Source organism: Lynx canadensis, chromosome C2 (assembly GCF_007474595.2).
Source record: "Lynx canadensis isolate LIC74 chromosome C2, mLynCan4.pri.v2, whole genome shotgun sequence".
In the NCBI taxonomy this organism is placed as follows: Eukaryota; Metazoa; Chordata; class Mammalia; order Carnivora; family Felidae; genus Lynx; species Lynx canadensis.
The window spans coordinates 120,296,593-120,315,403 of record NC_044311.2 but is presented as its reverse complement, the minus strand read 5'-3'; the positions used below and the strand labels follow the sequence as shown (position 1 = coordinate 120,315,403).

The 18,811-nt window shown below is 34.0% G+C and overlaps 1 protein-coding gene across 1 annotated transcript in view; it reads left to right on the top strand.

Annotated features, from left to right (window-relative positions):
* CADM2 (cell adhesion molecule 2) overlaps positions 1-18,811 on the top strand; it is a 1,081,856-nt gene that overhangs the window by 987,483 nt on the left and 75,562 nt on the right. Inside the window, exon 8 of the mRNA XM_030329992.1 lies at positions 7,706-7,825. Within this exon, the coding sequence (XP_030185852.1) occupies positions 7,706-7,825 (120 nt within the window). The remainder of the gene's footprint in view (positions 1-7,705; positions 7,826-18,811) is intronic.

Genomic DNA, 18,811 nt, shown 5'->3' with positions numbered 1-18,811 from the left:
ATAGGTGGAGCTAAATAATGTGGGATCATCCACTTGAAAGGATTTTTCCTACTTTAGATTTTACTTTACTTTTGTCAGTTCGGAACCTGAAGAAGTATTTTTAAAGAAAAAATGCATATATTTTTTTTCAAATAACAGACTGATTTTATTCATAAACTTTCCTTGTAATTACATAGAACTGTTGGTTACCGCCTACAGTTGAAAATTGCAGTACTTTTCATTTTTTAAAAACAGCTTTTTTTTTATTATAAAAGGATTCCATTTAGTATGTGAAGCCAGTGGAAGCTATCAGAAGGATGAAAAGGGATTCATTCAAATCTAATTTTTAAAAGGGCTCCTTTTTATGAAGCAGACGGGGTTACCATACAACTCTTGAGGAGGAAGTATGTACTGGCAAGTTGAGGCCTTGTCAACCTGGTGGTTGTCATTTAAGTAAGAGCCTTGGTGCTGTTATCCATTCTTATGCTATAATCCAAATAGGCTGCTACATGTAGCTGAACATAATGGGAACAGATAAACGCCCTTCTCTGCACAGGTGAAAAAGCAAATATAGTACATTTTTCCTCTTACAATTGCTTCCAATGGCAGTGCAATTATCAGTAAGAAGGTTAAGGATGCCTTATTATTTTTAAGGTTAGGAAATGTGGATAGCTTCTATCACAAAGATGCTTCTTACCTTAATACTTCTAATATATGTTGAGTTCCGACTCTTCTGTATCTCCATTAATAATCCTTGGCTTGGACTCACTCTTGATTACCCTGGGACCACCCTGGGGAGTTAGTGACATAAAGCCGAAAGAAAGTAGACATATGGAGTCCAGACTAAATGGTAGCAATTTTTCTCCCTATTGAACACTAGTCCTTAGAGAGAAACAAGCAGCTTGGGCTTCTGGGACTCTTTAGACTTAATTTTGCTTAGAAAATCCATTCTGAATGGGCCAGAATGCCATTTTTAAAAAGAGAAACTGCCACCAAACAAAACACGTTGACAAGTTAGAAATTATTGTACACTGCATTTGTAGAGAACAGAACATACCTTTAACCTGAAAAGCTCGTTATTGGAAAAAAGGTGCTACACCACTCTTCAATTTATTGTATACAGTGCTTGTTGGAACTGATTTCATTTTAACAAGGTTATACAGGATCTGCTGTGCTCTAATAAGCTCCAGTAACAAAATGTGGTTGCATTTTGTTAAACTCCTTCATTAGGATGTGATTAAAAAGGGTACTTTTCTATTTTTTGAATTGGATGACATGATTTAGAGCTCTAACACATTTTAAAACATTGAAAAACTGCATGCAGAATATAAAATTCTTCAGTGTACTACATCTTAATTTTTTAAATAATCATTTGGACTTGAAGACTCTTAGCAGAAATTTCTAAAAACTCTCTCACACATCGTATTAGGAAGGGAGAGGATTTTTTTTGCACTCACTAAGCATGAATAAGGCTCAATTACTGACTCATGTTATTAAAAATGATACTATTCCCTATTTACTGACATCATTGTCATTATCACCAGTAGGAGCATTATTTATAAAGCGCTAGTCAAATTCAAAGCATAGAGCCAGGTACCTGAAGGAAGCACAGAGATGTATCATAGATTCTGTTCTTCTGTTATCTGTGTATATTCTGCATACTGTTTACTGTATTAATAAGAACTCAAATAATAGAGTGTATTAATAGATTATGTAAATTAGAAAAATAGCATCACACATGTATTTTATTCTCCACTGGGGGAGACAAAGAGGGACATGGAGTTAGTGAGAGGCCCATAATTTTGGTTGTGCCCATAGTGGTGTGCCATGAACACAAGCATTATTGTCATGGGGATCTTGATAAGAAAGTGAGGGAAGCACTATATAAACTCAAAAAGCATGATGGGTATTCAGAGAGAAAGGAAATCAGTTTATATTCACTTGGTCAAGGAAGTCTTCACAGAGCAGGTCCAGATCAGGCAGGAACTTGGGAGTAGCATTTTACTAGGTATATCAAGAAAGGGATAGAGATGGGAAAATACTAGGGGGTTGAATCAGAGTAAACTTGTCCCAAGGAAAAATGATATTTTAAAAAGCAAAGATATGTTGCCTTATGAGCCTATAGTTAATTATATATATAGTTAATATATATATATATATACACACACATATATATATGTATATATATATACATATATATATACATATATATATATATATATGACAGTAACATAATATGTAACAAGCATGTGTAGAAAGAAGTATCTGCTAAGTGCTTTGAAAGTGCTTTGAAGGAAGATATTAACTGCAGAATTTGGAAGTGCTTTACAGATGAAGTCATATTTAAACTAAACTTAAAAGACAAGAAATGTAATGTTAGTGTCATATAACAGGATGTGGCTCTGAGAACATGGCAGCAAAGAGACCAGCAAGAGCTGAGTCTAGAATTTTGGGAAAAGACTTGTGTTGGGAGCAGATGTCTCCTTGTGTGCTAGACTTCCACTTTTTTTGCTCACCTTAACTGGGCACTATGAAAAATATAGAAGCCAGACATGAGGGCCCTGAGGAACTTTAGTCCCTGTTGTTCCAGCACAGTGCCTGAAAACAGTGGTGGAAACAGTTTGGAATTCTTCATGACAGAATCAAGCAGGTTGATCAGGGGTGACGATGGACTGCTGAATTTGTGGGAACAAAGTTGAGCCATGGTTCCTGGACACAGATTTTAGTTTCCTGATTCAACAAGTTTGTTGTGTGAGCTGAAATTGTGCTTCTACGAGTGAATAGGTCCTTATAGAAGTATTCCACACTATTTATACTGCATTTATTTGTCACCCAGCATTCACGAACATGAATAACTTTTGCTGCCTACTTAGACTTTGCCTGCACTAATATGCAATTGGACGATGACTAAGTTTGGGGTTCAGCGGACATTACTGAAATACTCCTGAATTTTTCTTTTACATGAAAACAGTATATATGTTACAACTGAAATGAGAAGTGTAATTTATTGTAATTCACACTTTATGTGTAGGTAAAACTCTAAGCAAATGTTTTCATTCCTGAAACCTTTACTTTTCTCAGTTTCCTATCAAAAATGCTCACATTTTTCCTTTATACAAATCCCTGAATTTTCTATAGTAGATTTCTATCTAGACAAATAAAATCTCATTATTTTTACTTTGTTCACTTTTCAAAATACAATTTTTATCCACTATATATTTTATCAGTTATCACTCTTCATTCTTTATGCCTTAACCTCTAGAAAATATATAACACAGTTCATTTCTTTTGTAAATTGTAAATTCTGAACTTTTTATTGGTAACCACTTTTTTTCAGGAAAAATTAATATTATTTGATTGAAATAAGACCTTCTCCAAGGAAAATAGCAATAAAAAATTTGGCCCCATCTTTTGTATTGTAGAAGTCAGAGATGAAATGCGATGTAGTTAATTGATTGACTTATTGTATAGTTGTCATTTATGAATTTTAATATTCATAAATTATGTCACAAACCATTTTCTCGATTTTTCTAGTGTATAGTTACTTAGTGTCCATGCCCAGACATCCTTTCATCATACGATGTTAACATATAAGGCATATGTTAAGATCTCCTAAAATCAACATCTCGTATTCAGCAAATTACATGTAATATTAATATGGCTGCAGATTATCTTGCTTGAACAGAGTAAATTAATGTCAAATCAGGATGTGGTTATTTTTGTCATGTTTTGTGCATGTATATAATTCTTCTGCATGTAGATTAGTTTATTTTTATTCTTGAGAAAAAATAAATGGATATGTCTTAAAAGGGGAGAAAATGACCTGCATTTTCTATCCTGTACTGTGTTTGATTGAACAATTTGTATAACAGTATAATGGTTTTAAAAATGTACAGAATTCTAGACACTTCTAAAATGAAACAAATGATTAGTACTAGTGTTTCTTATTTCATGTTTCCTTATGAAAATGTAGTTCCATTTTCCCTATGAATGTCTAAGTAAAAGGCCAAAAGTGAATGAACCAAATCAAATCTCTTAAACAATCGCTAAATGATGCCAAAATGTTGCTACTCAGTTATAGGAGTGAAAAACCAGAGATGAGTGTTTTGACTTAGAAAAGGCAGCTCAGAGTCCTTTTCTAATTTCTGCTTTGACAAGAGTTACAGTCAGGCAGCTAAAATAACTAATCTTGAGATGGAAGTGTTGGAGAAATCACTCCATTATACTCATATGGAATAAAATATTCTCTCTGTACCATAACATACATATATATGCACATATATTTAAATTTAGGGACAAGGAAGCTCTATCTCAAAGTTCTGTCATCCATTAAGGGGCTATAATAATAGATAACTCCAAAATTTGTCATGCTCTTTTACTACTGATCACAATAGGATTTGCTTAGTGAACCCTCCTGACCATTCACCCTTTTTCTGAAGGTCTCAAATTAGGTGCAAATGAAGAGAGTTCATAAGGAGACATGGAGGACATGAATCTCTGGGCAGGCTCGCACTGCTTTCAGAGTAGCAGGAGAGGGGAGCGATGATTCCTTTTGTTAGCAAGGAAACATATTGAAGGAAGAAGCTGTAAGTCGTGGCCTTAGAAATTTATCTTTCAGGAGCACCTGGCTGGCTCAGTTGGTAGAGCATCTGACTCTTGATCTTGGGGTCTGATCAAGTCCCACATTGAGGATAGAGTTTACTTAAAAGAAGTAAAATGAGGTGTTTTTTCTTAGGAGAAGTAATATAATCTTTAACTTTATATTAACTAGATGACTCTGTAAAAAAATGGACTTTTCTAGATCTCCTAAAATATGTCATATGCTTATAATGCTATGAAAAAGTTCATTTATTCACCTTCTAAATTGTGCTAGGATCCTAACAACAAAGTAGGCAGAGTTTTTCCCTTCAAGGATTAATTGTCAAGTGTGGAGACTGACATCAATAAAAGCTTAGATAGAAGAGAGAAGTTATCATACATTTATTTTTTATCTTTCTAAGAATTCCAACTAATCTTATGTTGTTGAATTTCAGTTGATTCTGATTACTCTCCTGCTGTTGAATATTTAGATTATTACAATGTTTGCTCTTTTACAATAGAATAAGTAATGGGACAAACAAGAATGTGCCATAAGAAGGATAAAGGGAAATGTTTTAAAATGTTTCAGAACACGTAAGATGAAATAAAGTTAGTAGTGATTAAAAACATGTAACAGTGATTGAGAGGGTTTTCTTGTTTGACAGATACCTTTCTTGACCCAACTGTCATTTGGCCAAGGTGCTTTCCATTAAATTGCTTCCAGCAGGTTTGTTTTTAGGTACATAGGCAGTCAAGAAGGAAGGATGAGAGAGGATGATGAGCAGATAAAGAGGAGTCAGTATAAGTCAATAATGCTTTGTAGTATTACCTCATCTGTCTGGACACTTCAAAAGATTCTAAGGTGGTTCTCTTGAAGTAGATTAACAATTGTTAAAACTATTGTTTCCTTAATCCTTGAAATGTTAGCCAAGGAAAAACCCTATATTTCATGCATGTTCAGTTATAGGAAATAAAGATATTGTTTGGTTTACACAAAAGTGTTCACAGTACCTGAAAATACATGGGCTCTTTCCAAAACAAATCAAGCTGATTTTCGTTGGTATGGAATAAAGGGGGGAAAAAAGTCCAAATAGTGGTTTTTTTTGGCCAGACTAAAAAACGGACAAACAAAAACACTAAAACCTATTATTTGTGTTATACTTCTTAAGAATTGAATGGTATTAGCTAACTTTGAAAGGCCGCTTTTCAGATCTAATGGATTCTTTTTTTAACTTAGTGTCTGATAGCTAATAATCTGATGTTTATCATCTGTGCTAGGTTTGGTAGTAACAGGTTCTTTACATGAGGTGTTATATAGGACTAACATTATTATATGTATCATATGTACTTGATAACCTTCTAAGGTATTTCCTTTTGCATACATTAAATGCATATATTTTGAGATCCTAATGAGAAAAGGATTTTACTAGCAGACGAAGAATGTATTATTTTCGTTTTTAGATATGCCTGAAAATTAAAATTACTCATGTTTTTTTCATTTAGAAAATGTCTTTCATTTACCTCCAGCCTGCCACACCATTTAGAAAAGCTTACCATGAAAATAAGAATATTATAAAAATTAGTAAATAAGAAGTATATGTGCACATATACATAATATTTATTCAGATTATAATGTTAAAGTCAGTTCTGTTTTATGATCATGGTAATCTCACAGCAGGCAATGCCCATTTTCTCCAGTGATTAATGTAGCACCATTGAGTTTTTAGAAGGTTGTTTTCTTAATTTGACTGTCTAGGAAGCATTTTCCCTGTTGAAAAACAGGTGTAAACATCAATACCCAAGATAAGAGAGTGAGCTCCTACTGTTTTCTGATGTCTTCAGTGTAGAGAACTCAGAAGGTTAAAGTCTGAGGATTGGGTAAGGCTAATTTATCAGAAGTAAAAAACTAGAAAATTTTTGGTGTGATTCAAAGACTTCAGCTGAGAGAATGACAGGAAGCCTTTTAACGGCAAAATAATCTGTCAAACGCTTTGAATATATAGGGACTGTGTGGCAAACATGTGAAATCAAACCCCAGCACAGTAATTACAGGTAATTTGTGAACTGTTTCTCATTTCCTCACTGTGTAAATTATATGCCTATTCACTTGAGACAAGATTTGACTTTTTGAGAATCTTACTGAGATTCTGTAGCTTAACACTGGCCCCATTGTTTCAGTGTTCCCTATGCTGCTCTTCAAATTTGCAGCCAGTTTTGAGTGAAAGGAGGGAAGATTTTGGTGTAAAGCTCTAAGTTATTCTGTTTATTTTGTTTTCTGTATTCGAGTCTACTGTTAACTTTCGGCAACTTTGATTATGGATCAGGTGTTTAATATTATGGTTCAAGTCGATGTTCAATCACCTCTCCTATGTATGCCAAATAAAATAAATCATAAACCTTTCAGAATATTGGGTTCCATGCTAGTTGACTCAATACCTGTTAAAGACTCCTAGGTACTGCAAAATTGTTAGAAGGCGTTACCAGCTAATCAGGGTAAGAATTGCAAGACTCTAAGCTGTACATTAACATCATTTGTGAGAAAAGGAAAAGCAAAGTAATAATAATAACAATAAGCTTCTTTTTTTTGTTTGTTTCTAAAGATCGCTCTCATTTTATTTCCTGCCATTAAGTTTTCCTAAAAGAAAAAAAAATCAAAATTAAAAAAAAAAAAAGAAAACCATTTAACACGCATATACTCATCCATCATTAACATTTCTTTAATCTTATATGGTGGCGTTATTTGTGTTTATTTCTGTTGTGTTTTTCTCTTTGTTTACTTCTTTGACAAAGCATGTCACTTTTTGTTTTACCTAGTTGTATTTTGCTACTGCATGTCACATGTTTTAAATGACTCAGTGAACAAATGAATTCTTGTCATTTTAAATTTCACTCGAAATATTACAAACAACCTGCTCATTCTCAAACATTGCTCCACATTTTTTGCTTTGGGTGGGAGCATGCAAAAGAAGTGAACCAAAAAATGGCAAGAACTGTGTGGTATGGCCAGCTTTGTACCTGATAATCTGTTGAAGCCTGTTAAAGTTAAACCTAAGTACGATGTATGTATTTATAATTTGAATCATTTGTGTTTCTCTTTTGTTTGCATGATATGATTTTGTTTTATATTTTGTTTTTTTCCACTCACCAGATGTTCCCAACACTTTGCTTCCCACCACTATCATCCCCTCCCTTACCACTGCAACAGTCACAACCACTGTAGCCATAACAACCAGCCCAACCACATCTGCAACAACCAGCAGCGTAAGAGGTACAGTATGCTTCTTTGTTATGGCCTGGAAAGCACATTAAATGAAGCTTTAAAGGGTTTTTTTTTTAAAGGGTAGAAAAATTGAGATCCAATTTTACTTAATTATAGGAACTAATTAAGTCACCTAAATTGCTATCAATTAGGGTTATTGGGATAGAATATGAGACAAGGTGTTACATTTTAATTTTTTTAGTGTCACTTATGACTACTATGAAAATATTTCACAATATCGGCTAAAAATATATGGAGCAAACACTGAGCAAAATTAAATGTGAACATGGGGCACTTTTTTTTTTTTTTTTTTTTTTTTTTCCTTGCCTTGTAATTGTAAACAAAGAAATAAGATGTTCAAGTTTGCAGAGGTAGCACTTGCTTTTTAAAGACCGGATGTAAATGGCTTATTCCTCTGCCACTGGATTAAAAATACCCACAGTGTTGAATGTGTTCTAAAATTGGCATAATTCATGGGGTCATCATAAACTGTTCACCACGTAGAACTTTTAAGTAAATATTCAACATGTCACCCTAAAGTGATTCTCTGAGTAGATCTATTCCACTAACAGAATGTTCTGAAAACAAATGTTGATAAAGTTGTCTAGGATGATAGGAATTCATATGTGGCTCCATGAGTAATCTCTGGTATTGGTTTATTATTAATAAATGTTTTTGCCTAAAGGAGAGCAACCTTGAAGAAATTGAAGTAATCTTTAAAGGCAAAAAAATAATTACATGATGGTTCAGAAATATAAAAAAGCATTCCTGAGCAGTCATTGAGTGGTTAGTAGGTGATGAAGAAATTAAAAGGAATTGTCTGAGTTCATTATAGAAAAACATGTTTTAGACTTAATTTTTGCATAAGCAATGCTCATAGAGAATTTGTCCTATTTAAGTCTGTCTTTTTGTACTTATACATGTTTTATGTCATGTTGCCTATACTAATATGTTTGTTAAGATTAACAATTTAACTCAAAATCATGGGGACTTTACATTAATATATATGTAATCAAAGTTATACTAAGGACTGGCTTAACATTATTTTCCTCCAATATACTATCTGTTTTTCTTGAGGTTTTATTAATTTTCAACATTAAGTTGAGTTTCTGGCTTTGATGTAATGGTTATCATAGTGTTTATCTCGTTTCTGAAAAATTCTTGTATTTGATAATCATTTTTTGATAATCATGTTAACTCTATTATATAAGATTAATAACTGAAGTTTGATGATAGTAGCAATAAGAATTTCTCAAAAATTACTGTTTATTTTAGTATTACTAGGCAAACTGTATTTGAGCTAAATCTACAAGTGAGAAGAATGTAAAGATCTTTCTCATACCAATTTATATGAAAATCAAGTAAAAGTAATAAAAATCAAAAAAGGTAAAAAATACTTTGTGATATTATAGGAAATGAAAGATACCTAAATTTTTACTTTGCTTCATTTTATTATTTTTCCAAAGATTTTACAAATAGCAATTTATTTTTTTTTAATGTTTATTTATTTTTGAGACAGAGAGAGACAGAGCATGAACGGGGGAGGGTCAGAGAGAGGGAGACACAGAATCTAAAACAGGCTCCAGGCTCTGAGCTGTCAGCACAGAGCCCGATGCAGGGCTCGAACTCACGGACCACGAGATCATGACCTGAGCCGAAGTCAGACACTTAACCGACTGAGCCACCCAGGCACCCCTACAAATAGCAATTTAAATAAAATGTAATTACTGCATGCTAACAAAATCTCTATGATAATATTAAGTTCTGACTGTACAGACAAATCACTTTGATGGAAAAGGACGATGACATAATGACTTAATTTTTTTGAAGACGTTCTTATAGCAAAAAACAAACAAACAAACAAACAAACAAACAAACAAAAAAACATTTCCTGAGGCACCTGGGTGGCTCAGCTGGTTAAGCATCCAACTCTTGATTTCCGCTCAGGTCATGATCTCATGGTTCCTGAGTTCCAGCCTTGTGCTGGTCTCTGCCCTGGCAGCCCAAAGCCTGCTTGGGATTCTCTCTTTCTCTCTCTCTCAATCTCTCTCTCTCCACCCCTCCACCCCTCCCCTGCTTGTGCTCTCTCTCTCTCTCTTTCCCTCTTCCCCCCCCCCCCCCCCCCCCCTTTCCCTCTCTCTGTCCTTCCCCTGCTTGTGCTATCTCTCTCTCTCAAAATAAATAAAATAAACAGTAAAAAATTCCTGGTAGTCAATTATTCCTTCCTCTTCAAATTTATTTTTGAGGGCTTGCTATCTATATATGAGGCTGTGCCAGGTTGTACAATTATACAAATCAAACATATTCTATCTAAAATAACTAGCAATCACATAATGCATTCTGCACCTTCCCTAAGTAACCAGTGTCTGTACTTACTTAAGGAAAAGTCTTCATGCTCTTTGTGAACATATATACATGCATCTTAGTATAAAAAAGAGAAAAATGTTTTATTTCAAATGAAGTGTTTAATAACATATTTAATACTCGTTCACATGCATCTTAAGTGGAGTCTTATTGCATCTTCCAGCTGTTAAAATGAAATCAATTTTCTACTTTTTAAAGTAAATTCACTTTTTACAGGTTTCCTAAAATGTTCTGTGCACTTTAAAAGTGATAAAGAATTAACCTCTGCTGCAGAAGAACATGCAAATAAACTAACCTCAAAGAAGACACACACACGCAAATACACACACGCACGCACTCCCATGCCATTCCCTGTTATTTTTACCTAAAGGTTGAAAGACAATATTTTTCAAATGGCACCAAGATATGTGGAAAGAAAAAATGTATTTTATAAGTTAGGCAATGCAAAGTAGTTATTTTGTATAGGAAAAAAAATTGCAGCACCGACATTAAGTATTAATCTAATGCCTTTTTTCTCTTCTATGTTCAATAAACCCCTGAGGGTGGGGAAAGTCATTGGGCGCAACTGTATCATTAATGTTCTAGTCCATATTTGAGGGAGTGGAAAACTCAGTATATAAACATTGTTATGAATTTTTTTTTTAATTTTATGTTTTTATCTGTTTAATTTCCATTTCCATTCACTAGAATGTGAAGTTCAGCAAAGCTAGGACCTTAGTTGTCTCACTTAAAAAATTTTTTAATTTATTTGAGTACAGTTGACATACAATGTTATATTTGTTTCAGGTGAACAGCAACAAATTTATACATTATGCTGTGTTCACCACAAGTGTAGCTACCATCTGTCATCATACAGTGCTGTCATAATGTCATTGGCTGTACTCCTTATCCTGCTCCTTTCATTATCATGACTCATTCATTCTGTAACTAGAAGCCTGTGTCTCCCACTCCCCTTAACTCCTTTTGCCCACCGCCCCAATCCCTTCCTCTCTGGCAATCATCAGTTTGTTCTTTGTATATAGAGGTCTGATTCCGCGTTTTGTTTGTCTTATTCATTTGTTTCTGTTAGATTGCACATATGAGTGAAATCATATTGTTTTTATCTTTCTCAATCTGACTTGTGTCACTTAGCATAAAACTCTAGGACTATGTTCTTGCAAATGGCATGATCTTGTCCTTTTTTATGGTTAATACTTATGTATGTATGTATGTTTGTGTGTGTGTGTGTGCACCACATCTTTCTCATGACCATCTTCCTTCATGGTGCTTCCTTAAGCATTCATTCATCTATCAATGGACATTTAGGTTGCTTCCATTTCCTGGCTATTATAAATAATTCTGCAATAAACGTAGGGGTGCATGTTTCTTTTTGAATTAGTGTTTTCATTTTATTTGGGCAAATATTCACTAGTGGAATTATTGGATCATATGGTATTGCTATTTTTAAATTTTTGAGGAAACCCCATACTGTTTTTCACATTGTTGTGAATTTTGTACACAAGTGTTTTCTAAGTTGAATGATATTCCTTTATTTGTATATTACCTATTAAATTAGAGCTTTCAGATGCAATTACATTTTCAATTTAATTCACTTATTCATAAATTAATAAAAGATGTTTCAAAAGGATCATAATAATAATCTAAGAAAATCTGAAAACTGAAGAGAACTCAATATTGTCATCTTACAGTTTTTTTAAGTTTATTTGTTTCATCCCTTTCATTCAGTAATCTAAAGTAACTGTATTTGATTTTATGAGGTTTAAATGTTATTTCTTCAAATTTCATAAACTATATTTACCCACCTATGTATATATTTAATAAATGACTGTAAATAAATCACCACTCATTTCTTTATCTGCCCTCTTTCACCACTACTAAGTTTTCCAGTCTGAGATATGATAAACATAACTATAGAGAACAAACTGAGGGAGGTGGGCAGCTGATGGGCTAGATGGGTGATGGGTATTAAGGAGGGTACTTATTGTGAGGAGCACTGGGTATTACATGTAATGAATCACTAAATTGTTCTCCTGAAACCAGTATTAGACTGGTCTGTTGACTAACTACAATTATATGTTGACTAACTACAATTTAAATGAAAATTTGAAAAAAAAATACATTTAAAGAATTACACCTGTGGCTATATTAGAAATCAGGGTGAAATAGAACAAAACAAACTCCTCAAATCCCTCAATTTCACATCTCTTCAATTTGTATGTGAAATGCATCCCCCTTAGGAGGAATAGGAACTTCGACCATATGGAATAAAAGCTGGCCATTAGCACTGTCTTGTTGCAAATAAAGGTGTTAAGACATAGAGAAGCCAGCAAACTTCAGCTGTCACGGTAAAGAGAAAATAAGTGTGCCCTAGGGGCATCTTTGGGTGTGAATTTTGGTTCTTTTGTTTACAAAGTCTTTGGTCTTGCACCATGAACCACATTGGGCCTCAGCATTTTTATCAGAAAATGAGAAACACTTAATAGAAGCATTTAATTCCCAGGTTGTCTTGCAGATTGGATAGTATCTAGAGTTCTGAAAACATAATCAACAATCAATGTATGATAGGATTATTTCTCACTTCTCTTTAGTAAAACAAATGTGTTTACTTGTAGTTGTATGATGCAATTACTGAAATTTTATATATATATAAATATATAATAGTGGTTTGCAATGGTTTTTGGTGGTAGTGTACTGATTACTTTTAAGCCTATTTTTTATTGATTATATAAAAAAGATAGATAACATGTTACTAGAGCATATAGAATTTATTTACAAATATAACAATAATTTGTAAACTTTCTATGAAGTTTATAGTATTCTTGATTTGTAGCATATATCTAAAATCTGAACATTTTATAGATCTTTTAAAATGTTTTCATTACAAGAGACTATGGCTATAAGACATTTTAATTTCTGCTTTTGGAAATGACAGGGTTTTTTAAAAGTCTAGTGGCCTGATTAATCCTATCACTCAATTCAGATGGCATATTTATACTCTCTTATAAATGTTTCCTGTTTTTTGGTTTTGTTTTGTATCACTGTGATAAATATTAATGAGTTAAATACGATCATTTATAAAATGGTTCCAAATGACCTGATGTGATTTCTAGTATTAATATTATTTTAGCATGGTGTTTTTAATTTGAAAACATCTTTCATTTCGATCATATCACACAGTTTTAGTTTCATAATAATTATATCATAATCTTGGAATCTTTAGCAGCACCCTCATTTTACAGATAACAATATTGAAATATTGAAAATTCTAAAACCATATATGAGACAATGACATATATCAGTGGTTATGTCTATTCACATGATTTTTAAAAATAGAATTCACCAATGAATGTTTTATACTTATCCAGATAGAAAAACTTCTAAACTCCTAATTGCAGTTTCTGACTCAGCAAAACTTTAAATGCCTTTGAAGTATAAATATGAGAAGATAGGTGCACCTGGGTGGGTCAGTCGGTTAAGCATTCGACTTTGGTTCGGGTCATGATCTCATGGTTCGTGAGTTTGAGCCCCGCGTCGGGCTCTGTGCTGACAGCTCAGAGCCCGGAGTCTGCTTCGGATTCTGTGTGTCCCTCTCTCCTCTCTATCCCTCCCCTGCTTGTGCTCTCTCTCTCAAAAATAAATACACATTTTAAAAAATGCTTTTAAATGAGATGATATAAAGAGAAGGTATAAAGTATCTGATATACTTCCTGTTCTATGACTAAGAGTCTGTTCAAATATTTCATGCATTTCAATACACTAAATAGAGAAACATAATTCCTAAACTTGATGATGAGATTATATAGTTTATCTATGTAAACATCTAAATGAATTCTTAATTCAAATATAGATTTGGTTTTACATTAGGCTTTGAGATGGTAAAATGATTTTATAGTAATAAAATTACATCATTTGTCAAGTAATTCTTTTTTTTAATGTTTACTTATTTATTTTGAGAGAGAGAAAGGGAACACAGGAAGGGCTGAGAAAGAGGAAGAGAGAGAATCCTAGGCAGGCTCTGCACCGTCAGCACAGAGCCCAAGGCAGGACTCAATCTCATGAACAGTGAGATCATGACTTGAGCCGAATTCAAGAGTCTGAGGGTTAACCAAATGAGCGACCCAGGCACCCCATTTGTCTAGTAATTCTTAAACAATTTATTTATATAATGAGTCTATTTGCAATGAAACTTTATTTAAACATAGCATTGCAAAACAAAAACAAAGGATATCTTTTAAAAATTTAAGAAATTGATCATTATCAAACTGACTACAACTAGAGTAATAATGACCAAACTCACAAAATTTAAAGATGGATACCATTGTGTTGATCCCAACCTATTGACAATAATACTTTCAGCTAGGAATGCCTGAGGCACTGTTCTGGGTAGACCCCTCATATTTCTAGGAGCCCCCAGACATTTCCTCCACCAGGGCCAATGTTGTGGCTGGACTAGCTCTAGTGGTTCTTATGATCTCGGGATACATTTTAGCAAGAAACTATCTGAAACTTTGAGTGACAAAATTTATCACTCGCAGTTCCTGGAAGGCCATAGAGTGAGGCAGTGGTCAGAAAGAGAGAGAGTGTACATGGACTTGGGGCTCTGCCTTTATTAGCATGTCTAAGGGTTTGGAGTTTCACCAACTGGCAAATTTAAAGAATAAGAACAGAAAGGAGGGCATAGGAAGGAAGAAGTGGGGCTACTCAAAACAGTCAGTTATCTAGGTTATTCATGACTTTCTGAAAGAGGAAGCTTCACGGGTAGGGCAGCCTTATGCCTTATCTGATTGTTTTGCCAGGCAGTCGTGTCCTACTGTATCCTACTGTATTCCAGCTGTATTCTACTGCATTCTACTGCTGGTAGTGTGTCTATTCAAGGTGAATGTCTTCTGAAATGGATACTTTGACAATCAGGCTCTTCCACTGCAAGTTCTCAATTCTTCACAATTAAGCGACACGTTAATTTTGTTACTTATGTTTAAAAATGTAATATTGGGGCGCCTGGGTGGCTCAGTCAGTTAAGCGTCCGACTTCGGCTCGGGTCACAGTTCGAGCCCCGCGTTGGACTCTGCGCTGACCGCTCGGAGCTTGGAGCCTGTTTCAGATTCTGTGTCTCCCTCTCTCTCTGACCCTCCCCCGTTCATGCTCTGTCTCTCTCTGTCTCAAAAATAAATAAATGTTAAAAAAATTTTTTTTAAATAAAAAAATAAAAATAAAATGTAATATTAAGTGAAATATTTTAAATCATCCATGTAGAATAGAATGAATTTTAGCATATACCATAGCTCTTTAGCCCCTACGTTGCCATTGCATTTTTATTTTGTTTTTATTTTTTTTTAATGTGTTTAGTTATTTTTGAGAGAGAGAGAGCACGAGTGGAGCAGGAGTGGGACAGAGAGTGGGGAGCAGAAGATCCAAAGTGGGCTCTGCGCTGACAGCAGGGAGCCAGATTCAAGGATCAAACTCACAAACCGCGAGATCATGACCTGAGCCGAAGAAGTCAGATGCTTAACCGACTGAGCCACCCAGGCGCCCCGCCATTGCATTTTTAAATCATGTGAATGACAGGGGCGCCTGGGTGGCTCAGTCTGTTAAGTGTCCGACCTTGGCTCAGGTCACGATCTGAAAGTGGTGAGTTTGAGCCCCATCTCGGGTTCTGTGCTGACAGCTCAGAGCCTGGAGCCTGCTTCAGATTCTGTGTCCCCCTCTTTCTCTGCCCCTCCCCTGCTTGCACTCCGTCTCTCTTCCTCTATCAAAATAAATAAACATTAAAAATAAATAAATAAATCATATGAATGACATAAAACTTAATTATTTAAATGTAAATTAGGTTAGGGACTTGTTTGACCATTAAGTATAATCCTAAATTATTGCTGTTTTAAACATCTTAATAAATAATTTCTTCTTTAAAGATTTCTGAAAGTAGATCTATGTGACTTGTAAAAAAACCTTCATTAACACAAAGTTAAACTAGAACAAAAAAAAATTGTTAAACTACTTGGTGACAGCATAGAGAAATTGAGACAAATTTTGAAATTCTATATGTATTTCATATAGTCATTTTTAATGAACTACAGTTGCCTAAAGTGTTGATTATGAGATAGTATTTGATATGCAGATTTCTTTACTTCAATTATCATTTCCTTTCTCTGGCTTCAAAATATAAGAAACTAAAGTAAAATTAACACAAAATGCATACATGTGTACTTTAAACCACTGTCTGAAGCATCTATTTAATTAAATCAGCTTTAAAAGCAATAATGATCTGACCTATGCTTCTAGTCTCTATTTTCTTTACATCAAAAGAAATTCTAGTCTATCTTTATTTTATTTTTATTTAGTTTTATTGTGCCACCTCCTTCCCTTTTTTGTATAGATACTTTAAAAATTGAATACAAAATTATACACATTTAACAGAATAAAAAAAAAAAAAAGCCAGCACTGAGAAGAATAAATGAAGTCATTATAGCTCTGAGTTAGTCACTATAAATGCACTCAAATAGAGCATTTGCAATGGTAAAATATATCATCTTGACACAGTTAAATCCCAAAGTGTGCAAATCAAGAAGTTGTTTATGAGCTTGTATTATGAGTGTTTAGCTATTAAAAATGTTTCTGGTTTTATTGGTGGTAATAAAACATAATTTGCATGGTGTTGTGAGCTTTTAAAAATTAAGTGTCAATATGTTGGGTTTTTTTCACTCGACAAAAATTAAGTAATAATTCAGTCTCCAGATGGTCCATATAGAGAGACCTGCTTATCTCTAAAAAGACAGGTTTCCACATTTAAGCTCTAAGTGTAGCTAAACTTCCATTAGTCTTTTTAAATTTTTTTTTTTTTCAGCGTTTATTTATTTTTGGGACAGAGAGAGACAGAGCATGAACGGGGGAGGAGCAGAGAGAGAGGGAGACACAGAATCAGAAACAGGCTCCAGGCTCTGAGCCATCAGCCCAGAGCCTGACGCGGGGCTCGAACTCCCGGACCGCGAGATCGTGACCTGGCTGAAGTCGGACGCCTAACCGACTGCGCCACCCAGGCGCCCCTCCATTAGTCTTTTTAAAAACAACACTTATTATATGAAGTTGACTCACCTTTAAAATGAAACATATGAAACATAGCTTATAATGACAATAGAGTACTAAAAATGCTTCTACTTGGAAAGAGCAAGCAACATGCATGGCCCATAGTTGAGAACACTTTCAACCTGGTTACAAATATTGTGTTGTTGGTGCTGCAGGGAGTGGCCACAGGCTGGACCTGGGAGGGAACATGGACTGGAGGTCCTAGTCTCTCAGTCAGCTATGGACCCACACATTTGAATAATGGCAATGTTTCAGTTTAAATTAAATTGCAAGATAGCATAGAAGGCTAAAGTCTTTTTTTTGGTTTTTTTGTTTTGTTTTGTTTTTGTTTTTTGTTTGTTTTGTATTCTAGTAGATCTTATTTGGAATAAGAATACACATCGCTTGTTATATACAACCATTTCTAAAACTAAACAAAGCATTTGACTCCAAACTTGTGAAGTTGAACTCTGGCCAAGTTTGAAAATCTTTAAATATTTACCTCTTTCTTTATAGCATTTGGGAAATAGTTGAGGAAAACTGGTGTTCTTATTTTCTTTCCAATACGACCTATTAAGGGAAGCAGCACACTTATGCTCTCTTCTATTTTCTAAGGGCACTCTTGTGGCTTGTGCAATTTAAAACATCAAACATTTTTAAGAGTTTCATTTTAAGCTTGTTTATTTCTTTGGCTTAGATCAATTTAAAAAGAAATCTTTGTTCCATTAGTTTACATTTCTTCTAAGTAAACAGTTTTACTAATACTGTTTTTACTTCTATAAATGTAGGAGTGTCTTAATTGATTTTATGGTAATAATCCTAGATTTTATATAATCTAATAATATATACATTTCCTGCAAAACAATCTCTAAGAAAGAAAATAAAATGCTCCCTAGTAGACTATGCGCCATTTTCCTTGGATTCATTTTTATATAATATGCATATGCATACAAACATTAAATTAAAAATTTTCCATATTTATGATATTCCAGAAAGCACACCACTTATAAAATATCAACACCTACTTAGTCTCTTATGATTAGGATGATAATCTGTTTTACGTTTTAAAAGCTTAGCCTACCTATGTGAATAAATGCTTTTCCGAACATCTCTAAAATTATTTTAAAAATCATTAATAAACTAAACTGGTTGTATCTTTCTTCCTAACCAACGAATTAAATTTATGAGCTGTGCCTTTGAAGCCGAAAAGATTACTGGCATTGCCCTTGCTTCTTTGACAGTCCACATGAAACACACTTAATAACCTCCTGTGTTAGCTTGGTGAAACACTGAATTGATACTAATTATACCAACTTTGGGATAGAAGGTGACCTTGACTTCGGCTGGAACTTTCTGCCAGGACAATAAATAAGAGCAAATGCCACAAAGCATGACTTCTGAGAAGGGTCTAATACAATCTATTAATTCTGGGGAGTTCGTGGAATTACAATAAGTGCTCGCATAATTATAATATTTTAAAACATCTCTTGCTTCAATAATATGGCTGTTTTTTTTTTTCATTTCTCTAGATTTCAAATAATCTCCTGTTAGCTTTCTGTACTCATTTAAATT